The sequence below is a fragment of the Dipodomys ordii genome, unplaced genomic scaffold (assembly GCF_000151885.1).
Source record: "Dipodomys ordii isolate 6190 unplaced genomic scaffold, Dord_2.0 Scaffold37, whole genome shotgun sequence".
Taxonomy (NCBI): Eukaryota; Metazoa; Chordata; class Mammalia; order Rodentia; family Heteromyidae; genus Dipodomys; species Dipodomys ordii.
Window position 1 is genome coordinate 4,509,864 of NW_012267253.1, and position 24,308 is coordinate 4,534,171.

General features: G+C 38.6%; 1 protein-coding gene and 1 pseudogene across 2 annotated transcripts in view; both read right to left on the reverse strand.

The window, feature by feature from the left end:
* The window catches only part of Thada (thyroid adenoma associated), a 314,583-nt gene that overhangs the window by 160,207 nt on the left and 130,068 nt on the right, over positions 1-24,308 (reverse strand). For both annotated transcript variants that reach the window (XM_013017946.1, XM_013017947.1), the window contains exons 27-28: positions 17,290-17,379; positions 15,451-15,582 (exon numbers count right to left, since the gene is read on the reverse strand). In XM_013017946.1, coding sequence (XP_012873400.1) covers positions 15,451-15,582; positions 17,290-17,379 — 222 coding nt within the window. The remainder of the gene's footprint in view (positions 1-15,450; positions 15,583-17,289; positions 17,380-24,308) is intronic.
* On the reverse strand, positions 890-1,831 carry LOC105986847 (annotated as a pseudogene).

Genomic DNA, 24,308 nt, shown 5'->3' on the forward strand with positions numbered 1-24,308 from the left:
TTCCCTATCTTTTTGAAAAATGATCTTGAGATTTTATTTTTTTTATTCTGTATCATTACTTTATTGCATATTTTGTATGTTTCAATGAATATAATAAATGCTCTCTTAAAAAAGTAAGGCACATGAAGATGTCAGAAGTAGCTAGGGACATTTCTACCAACATTTTCAGCCCCCAGTCCTTCCTCTTGCCATTTATTTGCTGTTTAGTATTTTTTTTCCAGCCCCTCAATGCTCATGAGACTTCTCCAGATTTCATCCAAGGACTCACGCCACCAAGGGACAGCTGCAGCTCACTGCCTTCTCTGGGAGGGGACCAAATTCCAGCCTTTTACCCTATTGTCGACGCCCCTTGTCAGCAGGAAGTAGCCAGAGAGAATCCGCGCCCTACTTCATGATTATTAAAAGGCTGGAATGTAAGGTCTGCTCCTGGATGGCTAGCAGACTCCACCCTCCTCGCAGCAAAGTCTCCACCCAGTACTTGCGTTACCTAGGCAACTGGGACACCTGGAAGAGGTCACATCTGCATCCGCTGAGGTCACATCTGAATTTGATGTGGCCACACCTTTCCCCGCCCATACCCTAGTTAAGGCCTAGCGAAGGCCCAGGCTCGCTCTCTCTGTTCTATTCTAGCTCACTCTGTTCTATTCTAGCTCTCTGTTCTATTCTAGCTCTCTCTCTGTTCATTTCTAGCTCTCTCTGTTCTTTTGCTCTCTCTGCTCTTTTCTAGCTCTTTTCTCTTTTGCCAGCCACGTGGAGTGCCAACCTTGCCTGGTCCCAGCAGGTCTACTGAATAAACCTACCCCTTACCTGAAAAAAAAAAAAAAAAGTAAGGCACATGAAAAGTTTCTGTGCAAGTTTCATTATTACTCATAACATTCCATATAATTCAAAAATTCTATTCTAGTGGAAGCATTTTCAATTACAGAACTGAAGATGTCGAGAAAAGGACATGATACATGTTTTGCTTGCACATAAAATATCTGAATCATTATTACACTTTACCTCACGGCCTAGTCAGCAAAGCCAAGGTTTGTAATCATATCACTGAAGATATTGTTACAGCTGCAATAGCACTAATCGGTTTAAAAGTGTATGTACAGTCGGGTCACAAGTATTAATTATAGAAAACCCACAGAAGGAAGAATAACTAATCTAACTGCATCTGCGTCCTGATTTGTCCCAGGTAGGGGGTTGGCATTTTCTTCCCAAACGGTGCTGATATTCACAAGGAGTAGTTACATGATGCTGAATACCATGGAGAGATACTGCTCGTAAGACACCTGAATCCAGCCATCTTTATCCGTGTCGCCTGAATATATCTGTCCGCCTCTGCAGGATGATGCAGCCTTAGATGAAGTCATCAAACGCAATCTGGCCTTGTCCCTGTCGGTCAAACTTTTGGATGAGGATGTCGTGGAAATGGTCAGAGAGCCAGTAGCCAAAACCTGAGAGTGCTTGCTTGAGCTCGTTCTTGTCGATCATCCCGGAGTTGTCTCTGTCATAGGTGCGGAAGACATTCTGCCGGTCTGTGATGTACTTCCAGGCACCAGTGAACTCACTGACATTCACTCCAGCTTTGTTCTCCTGGTCAAACATAGAGATGATTGACCTGACGGTCACTGGATTACACGGGGTCCATGTACCATTGGAGAGGCTTGCTGAAGCTCATTGTCCGCTATCACCCCACTCCTATCTTTATCAACCCGCTGGAAGACGTTCCACAGGAGGCTCTGGTCCGGCAGCACTGCGCCCGCTGCGGGGCTGAGGCCGGCCCCAGGGCCCAGGCGGTAGGCGTAGGCGGCCATGGACTGGGGCGACGCGGGCGACGCGGCTCAGCTCTGACCGCAGTGCTCTGATCTTGAGATTTTAATGGCTATTAAACTCTGGTTATATAGGAAAAAGGGATTCTTCTGGGAGAAAATACGAACAAGCAGGGTCCTTCAAGAACTATGCACCATTACTCAAAGGGCCAGCTCAAGAAACTCACTTTGAGTACTGTTCTTTTCTTGTCTGTGTGATACATCTTTCAGTAACAATCCAGATTTCCCAAAGCCATCCACATATATTTCCATAGTTGGTACCCAAACAGCTGGCTGTTTCCTGTGCTGTGTAGGACTGAAAAGGAACTGGCTTATTTACATAGCCGAACTTCTCCTACATGGATTCTGTTGCTGTGTTGGGTGTTGTAGAGACTGAACAGACAACTCACTAATGTGGACACACCTAATTTTGGTTTGGGAATTAGAATGATTCAGAACTAAAGTTACTTCTGGGACTAAGAGTTTTCATGTACAGTTGAGAAAAATATGGCATTTCTTAGGGCCTGGCAGTCAGGACACAAATGTCCTGTCCTTGCTGCCAGAAACCTCATGGCTGTGAATCCTTTCCTGTGTGCCCTCCAAGCAGGTTCCAGCTAGCAACCTTTGGTTGCTGAAAGAGGGAAATAGGACTGAGCACAAGAAAACAACAAAAAGTGAGAGGAAAGGGATCTTCACCACCTCGCAGGCCTCACATAAACCAGCTGCTACTGAAGCCTTTCTGTGAAGTTATTACATGCAATTTGGAATAATGAACTTTTCCCCTAATATTCAATAATTTAAACACTTTACTGATCCGGACTTACCTTGCCCAATTCACTTAGCTATAACATAAATTATGACTATGATTCCATTATTTTCTAAGTATAAAAAGAGAAAAATGATCAAGTAACTTATTGTACACGAAAGTACTTTATAAAACTTCAAATTTTTATGTAAATGCTTGTTACTATTGTCTTTTCTCTTTCAGCAATTTTGAATATTTTCAAAATTATGCAATATTTTAACAGTGAAACAGGATGATATAATGAAGATAGAAAACATTTTCAATAATCTATAAAGTATGCACAAATAGCAGCCCACAAATAATCCCATTAAGGTTTTATGCTTTGTAGCCTCAAGACACACTTTTCTCTTTCCTAAGACACTTATAACTGTGCAATGACCCATGATTTCCTCTAATAAGGAAAATTTCTTTTGCAAGAAAGTCTCCACATTTCTCAAGAACCTCACAACTTTAGTTGAGGCAGTTTTATTTAGCAACTTGTCATAACCACTTGGGCTTAACTGCAAGTTTTTATTTTTGACTGATTTCAGATTAGGAAATGAGATCACTGACAATGTAGTGCCCAAGGGGTGGAACAATATCTAAGGTAAGCAAAGTAGGCCCAAATACTTGATACTTAAAACTGCAAGTTAACCTTGTCATGCTGAGAACTAGGCTGCCATATTTCATAGACAGAATAGGTAGATGGAAGGGCCTATCTGGGTAAGATGTGGTACTTAATACAGTGGCATATGGGTCCTGGCATCATAAAAAACCTGGGTTTAAATCTAAGTCTGTCACTAGCAGTATGACCATGGTACATATCAAAACTTCTTCTGCTGAACTTTCTCCCATTTTAATGGTAATGATAATACCAACAAACTCATAGGGATATCATAATGATCAAAAGATTAAATGACTTGTCAGATTATTGAGGTAATGAAGTGCTTATGTTCAAGTCACATTTTACTTAATAATGGTCCCAAAGCACAAGAGATAGTACTGATACCAAGAGAAGTTGCGATGTGTTTCCTTCACGGGAGAAATAAGGAAAGAGGAAAATCAAGTTACTAAGTTTTAGGGTAAGAATAAATCTTCTAGCTATGGAACGGTGAAGAAAAAAAATTCATATTTGGTTTGTTACACTTCAAATGTGAAAGTTATAGCTATGGAGAGTAATAGTACTGAAGATGCAAAGGTCGTTAAATTTGTGTATGCATTCACATATGAGAACAGAAACAGCACAGACAGGGTTCAGTACACTTCTGGGTACTCATATTCAAGGGTCAGTTGCTGGATCCACTGGGATTTTAGGGAGACTACCATGGTCATGGCCTAGTTAAGGCCTGCCTAAAAAGAGGTGTGTGCACACGTGTGCGCATGCACGCACGCACGCACGCACACACGCGCGCGTGTACACACACACACACACACACACACACAGAATCTATACCAGTCAAGGACAGATAATCAAAATATACTATGATGAAGAGCAGAAGGGGGAAATAATGCAGTAAAAAAAAATGTATATCCTACAAAAAGTGAGCCAGGCTCACACCTGTAATCCTAGCTACTCAGGAGGCTGAGATCTGAGGATCACGGTTCAAAGCCAGCCCGGGCAGGAAAGTCTGCAAGACTCATCTCCATTAACAACCAGAAAACCAGAAGTGATGCTGTGGCTCAAGTGGTAGAGTGCTAGCCTTGAGCTGAAGAGCTGAGGGACTGTGCCCAGGCCCAGAGTTCAAGCCCATGACTGACAAAAAAAAAGATAAAAGAAAAGTGAGTGAAGGGGTGAGTGAAAATGGGTTGGGAGGGATGCATAAGAATATTGAAAGGGATAACATTAATCAAGACACATTCTATTTCTAAACTTCTTTGTTGAATGACAACTCTTTTGTACAACTAAAGATAATAAAAACAGAGAAAAAAATACATACTATGATATCCTTGTGTTCCATGTTCTCTTTTAAGCTTACTATTTAATTCTTACCTGTCTATTCCATTTCCTAATTTCTATTTTCCTCCTGAAGAGAAAAAAATACAGTTCTAATTTTAAAATGCCCATGGATGATGGAATATTAGCTAGGATATAGAATTTATTATGTGAAATCCTTTAAGTTAACATTAAAAATGTCTGGCAAAAGGATGTCTTAAAGGTTATCTGTGTTTTGAGTGAGCTTCACTCATCTTTCTTACCCTAGGAGTTACTAGATGACACAACTACATTTATTTGGTCAGCTTTGCAAGAATAGAAGCTATAGATAGGAATCACCATTTTGAACCTTTAACTCTCATTTCCTACATGGGAAACAGGACATGCTTTTTGCTTTTTCTCTTTCTATTTCTCCCTCTGATAATAAAACAAATTTTTGCTAAAACTTAAAAAAAAAAACCTGTTGAGCAGGTTGGCCATAATTGTTAGAAAATATTTAAAACCAAGGAAATAAAAATTCTCTATAGAAAAATATTAAAGTATTTTATAATATGAAATATTACCAAACTTAAATTTTTCCTCAATACTACTCATTATTTCCATAAGACTGAAATGCAACCTTGGGGGCAAATATTATTTTTAAAGTAACTAAAGAGTCGCCATCAACTGTTTCTCCTGTAAATAGAAGATGGTTTGTTTTGTGAATTTTCTGGGTAATCCTTGGTTTAAGAGGAATAAATGCTCTTTATTCAATTATTTTTTAATTGTTATTATAAAGATGATGTATAGAAGGGTTACAGTTTCATATGTCAGGTAATGAATACCTTTCTTTACTACCCTTCCTTCACTCTCAGAAGCAATACTCTTTATCATGAGTTCCCAGTTATACATATTAGAACTTTATCACAATCTTCCCCTTTTTTGGTCCCACTATCTATGGAAAAGATGGCCTACCTTGACTCTTCCATGATTTTACTATGATATTTCTAAAAGTCCTGAAAATGACAGATGATTCTCCTATTTTTTCCTGGCTTGCTATGTAGGAAATTTTTTTCTGGACTTCACAAACCCAGAAGGCCTCAGTTCTTAGGACATATATAATGAAAGTGTTTAGTATATACTTTGGTTCACAAGCATATCTTTTATATTACAAACTAGACTGTAGGTCTATCTTCAAGGATGAAAATTCTCTTCCTTACTTTGCAACATATCCAAGACCTAACACTAACAAAGTACACAACAGATGTTTTGCAAACACGTGGTAATCAATCAACGGACTGGATTCTAACTGACTGCCATTCTAAGAATAAATAGTAACAATAAGCCATGGATTATCATCATCAGAAATTTCCCCTAAGAATGAGACTGTTTGCAGATCCAATCACTTGTTCTAACATGACCTGAATTGGCCTGTTGAAGTAACAGATAACTCTGGAGAAAAGCTGGTCCTTACAAGTTTTGTTTTTCTAGCTTGCTTTTGTCAATGCATTCCATAAGAAGTGAACTCTTCATTCCTGTTGCTCAAAAACACATTTAGAAAAAGGTCTTAAAAGAGATATGGCACCAGAAATGAAGTTGGCAAGCCACCTCTCTAGGAACTAATGAGAAAACAAAAAACTACGAGAGTTTCTTTTTCTGCAAGAAGTGTTTTTTTTTTTTCCTTTCTGTTTTTGAGGGGGTGAGAGGCAGGGAGAAAGGCACATAATACAGAAAACATGATTTCATTCCACACTCTGAACCTCAACTACCCTTGGGTAGAATTCAGAAATTCCAAATGCCATGAGTGTAGCTCTCCAAACGAAGAGCCAGGCAGAGCTACAATAAGGAGGCAGAACAGGTAGCTGCCAAGTGAGATTCCATCAACATTAGGAAATAATCTTCTAATTTCTGCTTTCAGGTCCCCCATGTTAGGCATAGAAAAGGCAACACCAGAGTTTCAGTGCTTTATGTCAAATGTGCATTTCTCTAACACAACAGTCTAAAATGCTAACACTGGGGTCTCTGTGAAAAAAAGGAGTGGGTGCCAGTTTGGCAACGAGGCAAAGAAGAAAATTGGGCTGCTAAAAACTCCCTGAGCAGAATTAAACGTGTATGCCTTGACATTTTGCCCAAAGCCTGACCTGGTGTCACACAATCATGCTAGAGAAGCCAAGGACCTGGTTTCCAGACTGATAAGGTAGCAGGTTCTTTCTTTTACCCAACAACTGTCAAACTAGGATGGGGGTGGATGGATTTCCTGTACTCCCCTTTCCTAAAACCTATGGAATTCAGTGGTAACTGCAGGAGGGCTGGAGCTTTGGATCTCTAAGCTGTGCAAGGAGAAGACATTCTACATTAACAGCAAAACCCTATTACTAGGCAAAGCCCTTTTCTTAAGAGTTTCTACAGATAATTGGCAGGGCTTAGGAACTCTGATACTCTGTTTCCAGGAGTTTCTGTTCAAAGAGGACCCTTTGGGAAAGTTGAACAATAAAGGATTATCTATTTCAGTCATTTCAGAAAAGCATCTCTGACTTCTCAAAAACTAAGATGTTCCTTATGCTTGTCAGAAAATAAATAGGGTTTAAGTGAACATCTGGAATGGAGAAAAATACAGCAGCCACACACACACACACACACACACACACACACACACACACACACTCACACACACACACAGATAGTTAAATTAATAAGGAATGCTTTTCTGACATCAATAGACAAAAAAAAAAAAAAAGATTTTCAAAACTATCCAGAACAAAGTTAAAGAAGTTAATTAGAAGCAAGATTTAAGTGAATTAATTTCTGGAGGGAAGGGCACTATTTAGTAATAGACCACCATAACCTTGTGAACCATGTCATGAATGACACCCTAAATTCTTTCCTTTGAAGATTTAAAAGGTGCAAATATGTTTCATAGGTTTAGAGGAAGGTTCCTTGTTTCATTCACTGCCTTTTTAGAATCTACAGCTAAGTTGAACCTTGTAAACCATATCAAGAATGACACCCTAAATTCTTTCCTTTCAAAAGGTGCAAATATGTTTCATAGGTTTAGAGGAAGGTTCATTGTTTCCTTCACTGCCCTTTTAGAATCTACAGCTGAGTTTTTCAGTGTTGTAAAATAGGACATTCCCAAAAGAGGCTTTGATAGTCACTGAGTCCAACCTCACATGCACAGCAGAAATTCTTTAGGAAACATGGCTAACATATGATTACATTTTTTTCTTCCTTCCTTCCTCCCTCCCTCTCTCTCTCTTTGTTGGTCGTAGGGCTTGAACTCTGGGCCTGGGTGCTATTTCTCAGCTCTTCAGCTCAAGGCTAACACTCTACCACTTGAGCCACAGCGCCACTTCCATATATTAGTTTTCTTCAAACACTTTCACTAGGGAAAGCTTTTCACTTCCTCGATGAAAAACACTGATTTTCACAAAACGTCTTTGCATTAAAATGTTCAATCTTATACTTTCCAATTGGGGGGAAAAAAGACAAATTATATGCCTTCTGCCATATGGCAGCCTCTCAAGTTGTAAAGACCATTACCATATTGCCTCTAACCAAATCTTTTCAGTCTTACTGCTCCCAGATGTTTAGTTTCCTCCTCATCTTGGTCATCTTCTCTGGATAAATATTAGTTTATCAGTGACCCTCCTAAAATGGGGGTTCAGAGCAGAATAACAAGCAGAATAATGTGGGTTTAGTCTAACCAGCAGAGTTCAGGGAGACTATAGCTCCAACTTGCCTTTTTTTTTGGTTGGTCATGGGGCTTGAACTCTGGGCCTGGACACTGTCTCTGAACTCTTCAGCTCAAGTCCAGCGCTTTACCACTTGAGCCACAGCACCACTTCCAGTTTTTGGGTGGTTAATTGTAGATAAGAGTCTTACAGACTTTTCCTGCTGGGGCTGGCTTTGAACCACAATCCTTAGATCTCAGCCTCCTGAGTAGCTAGGATAACAGGTTTGAGCCACCAGCACCTGGCTAGCTCCTATTGTCTTGAAGTAGCAATGTTGTCTCATGATCCCTCCCACCAAAAAAAAAAAAAAACCCAAAAAACAATAACTCAACAAAATCACCACCACCAACAACAACAAATGGTTAGGAGGCCAGATAACCATCATTTTGCCAGTACTGGGGTTTAAATCCAGGACCTATGCTTTTGCTAGGCAGGTGATCTACTACTGAGCAATGTCTCTAATTCATTTTGTATGTGTAACTTCATACTGTGTATTTTTACGTATGTATTTTTATAATGCCTATAAAAATCAAGATATGATACTTCTCTCTATCAAATGTTATCTTGATCTTCACAGTCCATTAGTCTGGCCTTCCAAGACTATTTTGAGTCTTATTGTTCAATTATAGATTATATCAAACATAAAAAAATCAGAGAATAATACGACACTCAATCATTTGCTCAGTAGACAGATTAGGAACACATCACAAATAAAATGAAGCTTCTAATACATAGCTTCTCAATACTTTCCCCCTAGTCTCATAGAAGTAATAGCCGCATGCCTTAATCTGTGTTTTTCACTCTTGTCTGAAGACTATGATTCACTTGTCTATAATATTTATGCCATACACAAATGTGGTAAGTAAGTAATTAAGTCTGTTTTCATTTAGGTAATTCAAATAAAGGCTGCACTGTCTACATCCACTAGCCTGGGAATCCCATTATGATGAGGTGACTCAGGCATAACTTATCTTAGGGAATCTTTACTAGTTCCCAGAAAATAAAGTACAGAACACCTGTAAATGACACATTTAGTGATCTAGTCTAAAATTAACTAATATCCACACAACAATTTGGTCATTAATAAAATATGCATTTGATCTTGCTTTTAAAAGTCCTTCTGTAAGTTCCTGGCAAAACAGCCCCACCTTACATTTCCCCCCAAATTACTAAATTGGTTCCAGGCTCACTTGCACCTGAGGCTGTCATTTATCTGAGTCCAGGGATGTGCCCTCACCCACAGGACACAAAGCTCTTTTTCTAGCACCTCACCTACATTTGGCTTCAGGGCCTGCCTTCCAGTTTCCTGGCAGAGGCATGCCAAAGCATGCTGAAAAAAAAAAAAAAAGTCTTCTCTCAGATTGTGAGTGTTCCCAGCACAAAGCAATGAGAAATGCCTCAGGTGACAGATATCCCACTTACCCTGACCTAACCGTTACACAGTGTACACATGTATAGAAAGGACATACTGTTAGCCTGCAAATATATACAATTACTAATGTCAACTAAAATTAAAAATAGTGTAAAAAATATTCTCTTTCTCCCACATCCCTTTTCTGTTCCCTGTCTCACTTCTCTGTCACTATTATATTAGTAACGCTTTCTTCCCTTTAGATTTTTACTCAACAAGCAAACCTTGAAGTGTTATTTTATAAGAAGGCTGTCCTCCACATGTTTTGGCTTAGTTATAACTCTATGATTTTCAACAGAATAACAGTCTCTTCCTCCTATTCTTATTATTCCAGCTCTTACCTGGCTCTAAAGCCCTGCAGCAGGATACTTCAAGGTGGGCCACTCAGGACCTCCCCAGAAGCCAGTTAGAAAGGAGTTCACAGGCCAGAGAAAACCTAGACATATTTACTCAAATACCTTAATTTGATAGAAAACAAAACAAAACAGAAACTCAGAGAAATGAAGTCATAGTCTAAGCAAATGTCAGAACACAAAACACAAGACTCTTCAAAGGAAAGGCCAGGTAAAATATAAAATCCAGCTGAGCCTCTTTTCTATACAACCAGCAACCAATAAGAAGCAAAATTAGGCTCTAATATCATAGGCCTAAATATCCCTACTTCAGAGACATAGATCTGTTCAGACACAAAGAAGTCTCAATTTCAAATCAGGTTCACTTTTTATGTTAAACTAACTGTGCCCAAATCTGGACTAGATACAGAAAGGTACCACAAACAATAAAACCTTCAGATGCTTCTGTGTGAAAGGAGATGATTTATTTGGGGAGAATAAGTACTGAACATTATAACAGTTGTAAAGAAAGAAAACAGAATAAATGACAAATGCTATAGACTTCACAGAAATTGGAGTAAGTTGAGGGAGAAAAAGGGAGCAGGCTGCAACTTTCCCACCTCAGCAGTGCTGGAACCATTCTTTGTCTCCTTCATCTTTTTGGAAAAGAAATCTTGCCTGTACTTATCTAGGATTCTTGGAAGACAGACCAGGTTGAAGTGTGATAGACAACCTTGAAGAGGAATTCCTGGTGTTACAATCTAAAATGAAGCTAACTATTGTCTCCTGCAAAAACCACAACTTTGCACCGTGGAAAATAAGCTGTTTCACTTTATAACCTGGGTAAGGAATAAAGTGATAATTGCTAAAGTACATAACTTTCAAGAAGACAAAACAAGAGTCAATATTATTTCTCAGTGTCACAGGCTTAAAAGGACCAACTCGTTTAAGTTTTTGCATTCCCACCTTCCTCTCTCATTGTTGTCTTATTTTCATTTTTTCTTTTACTTTCTCACTTTTTCTTTTCTTTTTTTTTTTTGGGTCCGGTCATGGGGCCTGAACTCTGGGCCTGGGCACTGTCCCTCAGCTCAAGGCTAGCACTGTACCACTTCAGCCACAGCACCACTTCCGGCTTTTTTCTTTTTGCTTATGTGGTGCTGAGGAATCGAACCCAGGGCCTCAGGCATGCAAGGCATGCGCTCTACCACTGAGCTACCTTCCCAGCCCCTCACTTTTCTTTTTTGCAAGACTGGTATAATCTAAATGTTCTATGAAATACTTTAAAAAATATATATATATATATATTAATATGTACTTTGTACTATTCATTGCCTACATTTCATTTTCTTCCTCCTGTCTTCCTTTTTTAAAAATAATAACATTAGGGCTTGAACTCAGAACTGAAGCTCTTACTAGGCTTTCTTACTCAGAGCTGGCCACTTGAGCTTCTAGTACAACATTTTAATGGTTAATTGGAGATAGAGTCTGTCCCAGGCTAGCTTTGAACTCAATCCTCCAGGTCTTAGCCTTCTGAGTAGCTAGCATTACAGGTATGAGCTCCTGGTGTCTAGTTAGACTTTCAGATTTCAAGTAAAAAAGTTTCTACTGTACACATCCCTCTGGATGATTTCTATTGCCACATACTTACGATTGGATTTCTATTTGTATTTCTATCTGTACTGAAAACAATGAGAACCGTAACTAAAAAGGATATTAAAAGTCACTTGCAATGAAAATACACAAAGGGGGTTGGTTAAGAGTGGAAGAGAAGAATTTTTAATGGCACCCCAAAAACCCAATGAAAGGCAATGAAGATCTACAACAGATCTCAATGAGCTACTGAGGTCTCCGATTTCAGCAGAAGTCACTTTCTCTGTTGATACTCATAAACACTTATACACCCAGGATATGTCATTGGTTCAAAAAGGGTAAAGAGCATTGGCTAAGGTATACAACCAGTAGGCAGACTCAATGGTGCTAGGCTTGAGGCTTTTGCAATTTATTATAATTCTTTAATGGAAACCTAAAACCTGCCTGTGAAAGAATTCGAAGATTCATATCCAGACATTTTTTAGTCTCCAAAAATACTTCAATTTCTAGAAAGCCTAGACAAGGAGATACTGTGAGCTGTTTTCAGCCAGTTAGAATTCTTTATAAAACACTAATTACTCTGCTTTGTGGTATTTCACCTGAAGGGTAAATGGTATCACTGAAGCCATCATATTAATGTGGAAAAGGAATTCAGGTGTCTGAATCCAGCATAACATGAGGCACATAAATACACTGGATATTTTAAAAGAATTATAACTGAGTGAGGTGATTACTTCCTATAATGCCTGCACTCAGAAAGCTGAGTCAAGATCACAAGTTTGAGGCCAGTATGATCTACAAAGTGATTCCTATTTCAAACAAAGAAACATATAAACAAAAGTAACAACAAACACATTAAGCAAGATGTTCAGACTAACTTTCTTATCTGTGTAACAATCCTAATTGTGCATGCACATATAACTTTGGAAATCTAAATCAGTGATTCTTAAGATCCAAGTAAACAAGACATCAACCAAGAAATAAGCGTGAACATATTCTTAAATGTGGAAAAAGGCCCAAAATACAAAAAAAATTACTAATATAGAAAGGAAGGAAATAGTAGGTAAATTATACATGAGTCAGAGAAATTTTTAAAAACTGTTGTTGGAGCTTGCAATCTCTGCATTGTGCAGTTCACTTTAGCTTGGTCACAGCAACCCTTGCATACTCCCACTAGCTGTAAAACTTTTTTTTAACTAAACTCAGAGCCTGATTAGAACTTTTCCAAGTACATGTTACCATTAATAATGCCACAAAGATAAAAAACAACCCATTCACTGTGCATTCATCCATCTTTTTAACTGTCAAAACAGCCCAGTCTTTACCATAACAAGAGGCACTAATAAAGCACTAATAACAGCTCTATTAGTGATCAATCTTTCATTTCCTCACAAAGTCAGTAAATCAAATATGTTTAGTTTTACCATAGTTTCTGTTATGTTTTTAAAAACCTGTCTATAGTTCATTTTCCCAGAGAACACTGTAGGGATTGTCCCTATACTGATAAAATCCAGAACTGTGTTTTCTAATTTTAAGTCTGTGCTTCTTATGCTTTCCCACAGAAGATGGTCAAGGAATGAAAAGCCAGTCTTCCCCTGTATCTGACTCAGAGTCAACTCCATAACCCCAGGAAACAGTCCCTTAGATATGTATCTGACCACATATGAGTTATCAATCCAACTGGCCAAGCTTTACTAGCAGAAAAGTAAATGAGAAGCAGATTCCACCACTGGTAAGACATTAATTCTAAGCCCAGATAACAGCCAGTATCCAGATGTAGAGACTGTGAATACAGATTCCTCATTTCTGTTAGCTGCATAAACTTCAGTCCTTATAGAAATATTCACTGAGGCTGAAGTGCTTGGCTACCACAATGGGAGTTGGTTACTTAGGTGCAACAGAAAGAGGACATCTTCCAGGACATAGAAGCACATTCCTTTAATCTTAGCACTTAGAAGGTATACGGAGAATTCAAGTCCAAGGCTGTGTGGGCTACATATAAGACCTTGTCTCAACAAAAACAAAATAAGCAAAAAAAAAAAAAAAGAAAGAAATGAAATAGTATATTTAATACTCTTTGACAAAGCCTTACACTCTTGTATTCAAAGTTCAGTCCTGTAATTAAAGCTCTTTCTAAGCGGAAATTTCCTCAATAGAAAAATGGGGGTGACAGCATTTTCTCCCAGGGTGATGGCAAGCAAAATATCTGTACTTCACAAAAATCAGGACTCAACCAACTTTGAATTCTAATTAGAACACTTTGCTGATTATTCCATGAACTTCTAGATCAAAAATCTTCTTGTAAACCCCATACACAGCCTAACCAACCAAAAACCAAGTATGGCCTTACTACTGACTGTTTTATTGTCTATGTACATATGCTTTAATGGTGTTTAATACCTCAAGTTTAATCCTGCTACTCAAAGTGTGGTCCATCATCATATTACATGGAAGTTGATTTGAAAAGCAGACTGTGAGACTCACCCTAGAAACTACTGAATGAGAATTCAGAAGATTCCCAAGTGGTATGTTTATATCTTAGTTTGAAAAACACATTTCTTGCATGGACATTCAATGAATCAGAACCCACTGATTCTCTAAGGAATCACCTATGGCCCTTCAGCTGTTGATGGTAACCTATCAATCTGTATTCAGGCAGAAAGTTACTAATGACCACAGCATTTCACCAGGACTGGATGACTGCAAACTTCTAACTTTCTGTCTTTTGAGTTTAAACACCAATGTACTAGGTGCACTGGTTTCAAAGTAGCATATAAACTTTCTTTCTATATTAGTGCAATCTTTGGTATAATAGGTTTTGAGTAAAAGTAGTGTGGACATTTGATTACATATAAACAAATACATTTGGACAGATGTTTTCAATGTAATCATTTCTAGCTTCTAGGATACAAAAGATAACAGAACAATTAGTAAAAAGTCCCTGCAAATTGAATATTCCCAATACAGATGATCTCTGTTTTTAATGTACACTGTGACTCTGCATGTACCCTTCCCTACTGCATCAACTTCTGAGAACATTTCTTAGTTATATTCTGTTTTTCCAGATAGTCATGAAAAGGGCACTTCTAAAGCCTCTGAAAGTTAGATTTACCACCCAAATTTCTCAAATGAATCATGAAGTGGTGGATGAGGGAGACTGGTAACTTTGTGTATCAGGAAACAAAAACCAGTCTGAGTGAGTCATCTCTGATCAAAGATAACACAGCCATAGCCAGGGTTTGGCCTAAACAAATGGCCACAGTAATCACATGTCACAATCTATGTTTAATGGTTTCTCACATTAAAATGCATAAGTCAGCTCTGTGAAACAAGGAAGTGGAACTCAGAGCATACATAAATAATAAACACACTTTCTTTATGGTGGTATTTTTTTGTATTTGTGTTCTAAGTCCATTTCAATTTTTGGTAGATATACTAAAATGAAGATGATTTTATCAAAAGGTAAGCAGAAAGGTAAAAGCTAACATAAGAGGTTACTGAAATACTTCCTACAAATATGTGAATGATGTTTGCAGACCTACTGATTAAGGTGCTTGATCCAAATGAAAAAGGTGATCAGAAGGTGGAAGGTGCCACCTTAAACCACTAGACAGGGAATGTATACCATGCTAGGCATGCCCAACACAGGAACAATCCAAACACCCAAGGTATGTTTTCGAAAAGCAAAACACCCTTTCTATGCTACACATGCACTAGCAGGCAAGTCTTTAAGGAAATCATCACTTGCACAGCAGTTCTAATGAGTTCCTATGCCCACAACATAATCAACATCTTGAAACACTGGACACCAGTGAGGAGCTATGGCAATAGGCCTCATGGCCCTATCCTCACATGATCTCCCCCTAATATTTACATATAGCATGACACTACCTCATAATGGAAGGAACAAAAGGTGCCATGCTGACAGCAGAAGAGCTGCCATCCATCGGGGAAGGGTAGAGTCTCTCCAACACCAAAAGTAACAGGAACATGCTGGGGTGACGATCTGGTTCTCTGGTATCACTGAAAAGAAAATTAGTGAACATCAAGATTTTAAGTTTAAGAAGGGGGATACTATCTTCACAATTTTTTCTCATTAATTATATCTATACCCAATGAGATTCTTGATCAAAAAGACAGTTTCCTTTTGTCCTATTTTCTCCATTCACTTCATACTTTTTTAATGGCCACTGTCAGGAAAATTTTCTGGCAAAACTGGGCACTGAACATTTGCACACAATCTTATTCTCAAAGCTAGTCATTTGTTTAAATGGAGTGTGCTGTTTCAGAGTATGAAATGTGAAACTTTCAACGTCCAAATGTATTTAAGAGAGCATGAACTGGCTGTCATTTACAAGAGCTAGAAAAGCCTGTCTGCAAAAATATGAAGAAATGGATCATAAACAAAAGCAAAATTCATTGCTATGATTTTATTTTCCTCTTATAATTTGTATACATTCACATTAAGTACAAAAAATTCATGATCTACCGACTATAAATCTCATTCTTACATAGAGAATGTGATTGAAAGGACAATAGCAAGCTTATACGCCCTGAAGAGTCTGGAAACCTTCTTAATGACTGCTCTGTGTGCCCAAGGTCAATAGCTAATTTTGTCCAGGTGGACCACACAATATCCAATCACAGGGGACTAGCATGGTCAGTTACTTGCTATAGTTTCACAAGGCCAAAATAAAAACTTGGACAAATTCAACATGTAAACATAAAGATTTTTTTTTTGGGGTCCGGTCGTGGGGCCTTGAATTCTAGGCCTGGGCACTGTCCCTCAGCTCTTCAGCTCAAGGCTAGCGCTCTACCACTTGAGCCACAGCACCACTTCCGGCTTTTTCCTTTTTGCTTATGTGGTGCTGAGGAATCGAACCCAGGGCTTCAGGCATGCAAGGCAAGTGCTCTACCACTGAGCCACCTTCCCAGCTCCATAAAGATTTTTTAAAATAAGAGGAAGAAACTAATCTCATAGAAGAAATCACCAAGCCAGGCGCAGGTGGCTACTCAGGAGGCTGAGATCTGAGGATCGCGGTTCAAAGCCAGCCCGGGCAAGAAAGTCTGTGAAACTCTCATTTCCAATAAACCACCAGAAAACTGGGAGTGGCACTGTGGCTCAAGTGATAGAGAGCTCGCCTTGAGCTACAGCGCTACTTCCGGTTTTCTGGTGGTTTATTGGAGATAGGAGTCTCACGGTCTTTCCTGCCCAGGCTGGCTTTGAACCGCAATCCTCAGATCTCAGCCTCCTGAGTAGCTAGGATTACAGGCGTGAGCCACCAGCGCCCGGCTCAGAAATTATTTTTATGACTCTGAAAACAGTATTAAATTTGATAACATTTAATATAAAACAATGTAAAAGTATAAGATTTTATACAACTTTTCAGGTACATACTTAATATAGTCAGGCAACATGATATAATTATAAGAAAAAAGCATTTTGATAGGGAGTGGGGAAGGAGTGCAGTCATAATATTAAATGCTCATCTACAAAATTAAGAAAACTGGGCTGGGTGGGAAGGGGAAAAATGATGAAAGAGGTGACACTTATCAAGACACACTGCATTCATAAGCTGATTTGTTGAATGGTAACTCCTTTGTACAACCACTTAAGGAAAAATATAATTAAAAAATAATGTATGTTACAGAAAGTAGTTGATTAAAAACTGTAGACTAGAAGAAAAAACTTGATTAATAAAGCCACACCCCTGACTTGTCTCTTCTTACCAATCCACTGAATTGGCTACAGCTTCCAATTGTTTGAGAAGAAAGGGATAGAGTTCCGGGAAACGAGAGAAAAACTCTCTGCCTGTCATTCTGTAGAGAAAGAAATAAAAGATAAATTATCATCATTGCTTTATTCATTTTCTTTTCTTTTCTTTCTTTTCTTTTTCCCTTCCTTCCTTCCTTCTCTTTCTTTCTTTTTTACTCTCTTTCTTTCTTTCATCGTTGGGCTTGAACTCTGGGCCTGGGCGTTGTCCCTCAGCTCTTCAGCTCAAGGCTAGAGTTCTACCACTTGAGCCACAGCATCACTTCTGGCTTTTTTTGCTTATGTGGTGCTAAGGAATCGAACCTAGGGCTTCATGCATGCAAGGCAAGCACTCTACTACTGAGCCACCTTCCCAGCCCTGCTTTATTCTGATTTTAAAGGAAAATCGTGAGCTCAGGTCACTTATTTGGATATTTAATAAAAATAAAGTTAAAAATGAAACCTGTATCTTAAACTTAACACTATTTTTATTTTGGAAGTGGTCTTGATGTATGGACTTTCATCTCCACATTTGAGATAACATGTTTACAAATATTTGATATTAAATTTTGTCAGGAAAGAGATATAACATACATAATATAGATGACATGTGAAAGTTTGCTCAAATGATTTGGACTAAAAGTACAGTCAACACCTGATTGAAACTGACTCAACTTCAGTGATAAGGGCAGGTTTAGAATAAGGTTTCTTAACCTTGAGACCATGGCATTTGGACCAAACAATTCTTTGCTTAGGAAGCAGCTATCCTGTTCATTATACAACTGTTAATCGTCTCTGAGATCTCTACCCACTAAATGCCAGCAGCACAACATCTCATTTTCCAATCTAACTGTGTCAGTAAGACAAAAATAGTGTCTGTTCTGGAGAATGGTGACCAGAAGGTGCGACCAGAATTTGCATTTAGTATTCTGGAGGATTACCCTTTCCATCTTTATAAAACTATTCTTGAACTCTGCTGTGGTCCTAATAACAGTTCCGCAGACTGAAAAACAACAGACCAGAAAACTCCAGCTAAATATAGCATTTAGGAAAATAGTCTGCCTAACTATGAAAGAGCTACCCTGAAGTATTCCCTAACCTGCCCACGTTTATCAACTTGAGAGGTGTGCAATTAACGAAAGCCCAGAATGTCAGTTTTAAATATTTAAGCATATTGTGCATACAGCAAGCTGCTCAAATCTTAAGTGCACCATTCAATCTTCAAACATAGGCACTTGGGTAATCCACACCCCAAACAAGACTCAGAAGATTCCCACAAGTTCCTTGTGCACTTTCTCAGCCAACTCCCTCACCTGCCCCAAAGCAACCACTGATTTGAATCTGAGCACCACAGTTCACTTTTGCCTGTTCTAGAATTTCAATAAAATTTAGTGATGCATTACACAACCAGCATAGAGTTTCTAACATTACCTGCATTATTAGATTTCTTTCTCTGTTTAGTAGTATACTGTCTGAATATATAATTGTTTATTCTTCTGTTAACAGACATGTTTTGACCATTGTAAATATGATTACTATAAACACTCCTATACAAAGTTTCCCTGAAGACTTTCCTCTTTGTTTTAGTTATTTTTTCAAGAAGGGTCTCAAATTCTTAATGGGGTGAGCTAGGGCCATGACCCTCTTACCTATTGCTTCCTGAGTAGCTGGGGTGCTGGTTTATATATTAAGATGGAATCTCACTAACTTTTTTACCCAGGTTTGCTTTGAACTATATAATCCTCCTAATCTTTACCTTTGATATAGCTGGAATTAAAGGTGTGAGTCACTGAACTCAGCATGTAGACATGCTTTTCATTTCTCTTGGATAAATATCTCATTATAAAACTGCTCTAAGTTGGGCTGGGATGTAGCTCAGTGGCAAAGCACTTGCCTAGCAAGCGCAGCGTCCTGGGTTCGATCCCCAGTACCAAAAAAGAAAAGACAAAAAAAATACAGTTAAAAAAAAACTGCTCTAAGTTTACCATTTTAGGAAATGAACAATTTCAAAACAGAGGATAAATAAGTGAAAATTCTAATGGTTCCCTATTCTCTCCAACATTTGCTGTTGTCTTGTACGTTTTCACTGTGATTTTGATATTCATTTCCTTGATAACAACACATTTTTCATGTGTGTTAGTCACTGATGAGGCCTTTTTGTAAAGTTATCTAATCATAATTTTTGTCCTATTTTTTAAAAGGTTGCTTCTGTCCTTTGTTGTCTATAGCCACACATATCCTTCCATACAAACTTTCTCTTATTCTGTAGTTTGTCAACTGATTTTCTTAATTATTTTTAATGGGCAGAAAGTTTTTGATACAGTCCAATAATTTATCTTTTTTTTTCAGTTTGTGATTCATGATTTCTACGGCCTAAGAAATTCCTACCTACTTCAAAGTAACAAAGGTTTTTTTTTTAATGTTTAAGACTTGATATTTCAGATCATGTAGTAATTCATTATTCACACAGATGAAATTAAAATTGCATCTTACCTACCAACTATATATAAAATTAAATTCCATTGATTCCAATACCTAAAATGTCATAAAGAAGAGCTGGGTGCTAGTAATTCATACCTGTAATGCTAGCTACTCAGGAAGCTAAGATCTGAGGCTCATGGTTGAAAGCCAGTCCAGGTAGGAAAGACTCTTATCTCTAATAAACCACCACAAATTGCTGGAAGTGAACCTGTGGCTCAAATGGTAGAGCAAAAAGAATTTCAGGGATAATACCTAAGACCTGAGTTCAAGTCCCAGGATCAGCATGTATTCACACACACACACACACACACACGTTATATAAACATATAACATTCATGGACAATTATGAAAAGCTAAGATTCTGTCTTGACCATTCTTGACATGTTGATATTTTCCTCGTAATACCAAGCTTGGTCCAGCTGGTTCATTTTCATATATACTAGTCAAAGGGTGCTTAGATGACCCCAACTTAATCATTCACCTGAATTACCTTGAAAGACTGGCCCTAAATCCCAAGATAGCAATGACTTCTTTGAGCACAAATATAGTCCTAGTGGGACAGTGCGGGAAAGTTCCATGAAAACACCTTCCCTGTCTTATAACTGATCCGTCACACTAAAGATTTACCTGTTTCAATAGTGACTAAGAGTGAGGGGAAAACATGAAGTTACAGCTACCAAAATGGGGCAGCTGATTTTGTGGTGGTAACAGGAGAATGACCTTGACACATGGGAAGGGATCACCTTAGATCCTGTGAGGTACAATGTTAATGCCCTCCCCTGCTTGAAAGTACCCTTATAACTTTCCTCTATGTAGGAAAATATTCTGCTATGACTTTACTAAACTGCTGTGATCACATTAAGTTTAACTAACTGCTGGGTCTGTTTTTTTTCCATTCAACTCTCTATGGCTTTTCTTTTTCTCCTTATTGAGACAACAAGCCAAACCTTCCATAAAAAATACCTGCAATATTTCAAAATAACACCAGTAGCTCATGTAGCCCTATAATGACTGTAATAAAGCTATGGTTGGCTATTCATGGTTACTTTCTAGAGATAAAAGTGACTCATCCTTGCATACCTTGTAATGAGTTATTCCTACTTTAAGTAGTATCCAATTAGGAAAAAACATGCTATAAAATATTTCCATTGAATTTAAGGGAATAGTTCTAGGCCAAAACCCCTCTTGCCAGGCTACACCCTGAGGAATTTTATCATTTTTGGCTGAGAGAGTTCTTCCAGCACACCTTCTCTGACATCTCAAGAATACAGAGACATCTCAAAGAATGTCAGTTTTTTTTTATTGCTGTAACAAAATACTTGAGGCTGGGTAACTAAACAAAAAGAAGTTTTTTTAGTTTACATTTCTGTGTGAATCTGAAGGTAATGGCATTACAACTGCAGGAGTGTGCAGTTGGAAGAGATTACACCACCAGACAGAAAGACATCAGGCGGTCAGGCTCATTTTTATTACAACTTATTCCTTCAAGAACTACCTCAGACCCTCACCCATGGAATAACCCCTGTTTTCACTGTATTTGATATTGGTATAATTTGGGGAGGGGAAGGGAAAGAACCAAATTGTTTAAATAGGGATACAGGTGTACTCATTGCAACAATGAGCTGTAAAAGATGCTAGGTCAAAAAACAAACTTTACAACTTTGCAACTTTACAACTTTGCAACTTTGACTTCCTATCATTTCTCAACCCCACATATGAATCTTCTAGGGGCATATATAAACCATACTTAAATTACAGCATTGGGGTTAAATGCCTGGTCCTTGATTTTATACTACAGGATATGCTATCCCTATAACAACAGAACAGAGTCTGAGATATTTTCTTTTTTCCACAGTGTTTCAGGTACTAAGCTTAGTTCATAGATGGTATCCAATTAACAACTGAAGGGCTAAGGATGGAGCTCAGTGGCCCAGGGTTCTATCCACAACACAAGGTTCTCTCTGCAAAATCTAAAAGAGCTGACTGTTTCAAACAAACAAAGCAAACTCCAAATAAATGGGTGCTGACTAAGTGAAGCAAATAAATGACAGTCCTTAAGACAGACAAATAGAAAAGGAATTAGGACTAAGATTGCAATGAAAAGAATAATTTCACAAAGTCCACCTTTAGCTATACATAATGGCATTCAAATGACAAGAGATAATATGCAAGGGCTTGATATATTCTTAAACACCAGCAGATAAAGCTTATCTTGCTGGTTTACAAACAGTTCAATTCCAGTTCACCCAAACAAGCAAACAGGCCTGTGTTACCTCCAGATATAAGAAGCCCTAAGGGTAAATTCTTTGGTGACAGGAATTTCAAGTCTGTTTATCTATGTGGTCAAAACTAGCCCAACAACTTTATAAAAACAATAGAAGGGATAACCAAAAGGAAAAGCTGTTGGGAAGAAAAAGACAACAAAAAGTTGTGAATGGGACAAAACAAGCAGACACAGGCAAAAACAAACAAGGCAGGAGAGAGGGTAGTAACAGCAGCTTTCAACTCAAAACTAGAAGGTTCTTCAGGATGTGTTTATAACTATCTCTCTAGATAATAAGGCACAACCAAAAAGAGGCTAATTGGGGTTCAGGCATACAACTTCAAAATAACTATGCCACCCCCAAATCCTACTTCACTGGCATACTCTGACCTGGTTATTATGAAAAACTACAGTTGTAAGAATGGCTCTGAAAAACCTTTATTACACAATTTCCATCTATAAAAGAAATTATGAAATTTACTTTATATTAGTGAAAATATCTCTAAGAAGAAAAGAGCTGCTCAGAGACAATTTTTATTGTAATTTGTTCTCTCCTTCAGAACCCCAAGCTTGGGAAATCCCAAGTTTCAATTCATCTTGGCAAACTACATAGCCTGCATTCAGCCTTATCTGGTAGGGCCCTCTTGTATGCAAATAATTGAAATGGTTTTACTTCTGTTACTGTTACGTTAGGTTAATTAATCACTCAGTCAAAGAAGTGAGAAGGGAGGGAGAAGTATTCATTTTCCCCTCCTTAAAGGCTCTTGGGCTGAGGCAGAAGCTATGTGTGGTGCTACATGTCTAGCACCACATGTAAGTCATGAGGATCAGGGGTGGCTGTGAGTTCCTCAAAGCACCCCTTTTACTCACCTGCTTTAGCAGCGATTTTAGAGCCTAGCCAAGGCCTGGAATAAAGCAGGTAGGCAAAAGAGATTTTAAAAGTTTTATAAAATTTATCCTAGACCTATTTGTTTATGGGGGGAAATTAGTAAAGAATACTACAGGGGCTGGGAAGGTGGCTCAGTGGTAGAGCGCTTGCCTTGCATGCCTGAGGCCCTGGGTTCGATTCCTCAGCACCAAATAAGCAAAAAGAAAAAAGCCGGAAGTGGCGCTGTGGCTCAAGTGGTAGAGTGCTAGCCTTGAGCTGAAGAGCTGAGGGACAGCGCCCAGGCCCAGAGTTCAGGTCCCACGACTGGACCCCCCCCCCAAAAAAAAAGCCGGGCGCTGGTGGCTCATGCTTGTAATCCTAGCTACTCAGGAGGCTGAGATCTGAGGATCACAGTTCAAAGCCAGTCCAGGCAGGAAAGTCCATGAGACTCTTATCTCCAATAAACCCCCAGAAAACCAGAAGTGGCTCAAGTGGTAGAGCACTCATCTTGCGCTGAAGAGCTGAGGGGCAGTGCCCAAGCCCCGAATTCAAGCCCCAAGACCGATAAAAAAAAAAAGTCAGTGAGTAATTGGAACAAAGAACTGTCAGCAGTTTCAAAGCAAGAGTCTCACGACAAACCCATGGGCTAGGGATAGACTCAGTGGTAAAGTATCTATTGAGCATGTTTAAAGCCCAGGGTTTAATTCTCACTAGCAACAAAACAAAACTCAAAGCATTTATTATCCCAGCAATGGTTCTATGGAAGTCCTTTTTCCAATCTTCAGGCAAATCCTATGTGAAAGGCATCTGCTTTAGAGACACTGAGGGCTGACTCTGATCTGCTTTCCCTGCTCATTTCTCATTATCCTGTGAGATTCTTGGATTTGTGGATGCTTTTCTAACCCTTCTCTTCCAGGAGCTACTCTTTAAATGGAGAATTCCCAAATAAACTGGCTATTACAATTCTACAACCGGGAGAGAAGTGAAAGGAAGGTCTTCATTCTAGAAGTGCCTTGCTATTCTCCTGGGAAGAGAATGGCCCGGGAATTAGCCTAAAAACACAATTCCACTCATTTCACAGCAATTGTTGAGTAAAATGAATCTCTTAAACTCTTTATGTGAGCAAGTTTCCATTTGAGCAGCTTAAATGCATTTTTCCCTATCAGGAAATATTTCTTATAAAATAATTCTTGTTGCAGCTTGTTATCTCAAGTTTCAGAATTAAGTAATCTGCACTAGCTTAATGTAGCAATAATTTTCTAAGCAGCCTGTGGTAGATTATTTCTGTAGATGATCGGCTTCCCTACCTTCCCTGTATATGTACATTCCTCCTTTCTTTCAAGAAGTGGGGTTACTCCCCTTCTCCTTGTCTTGTGGCCTGCTCT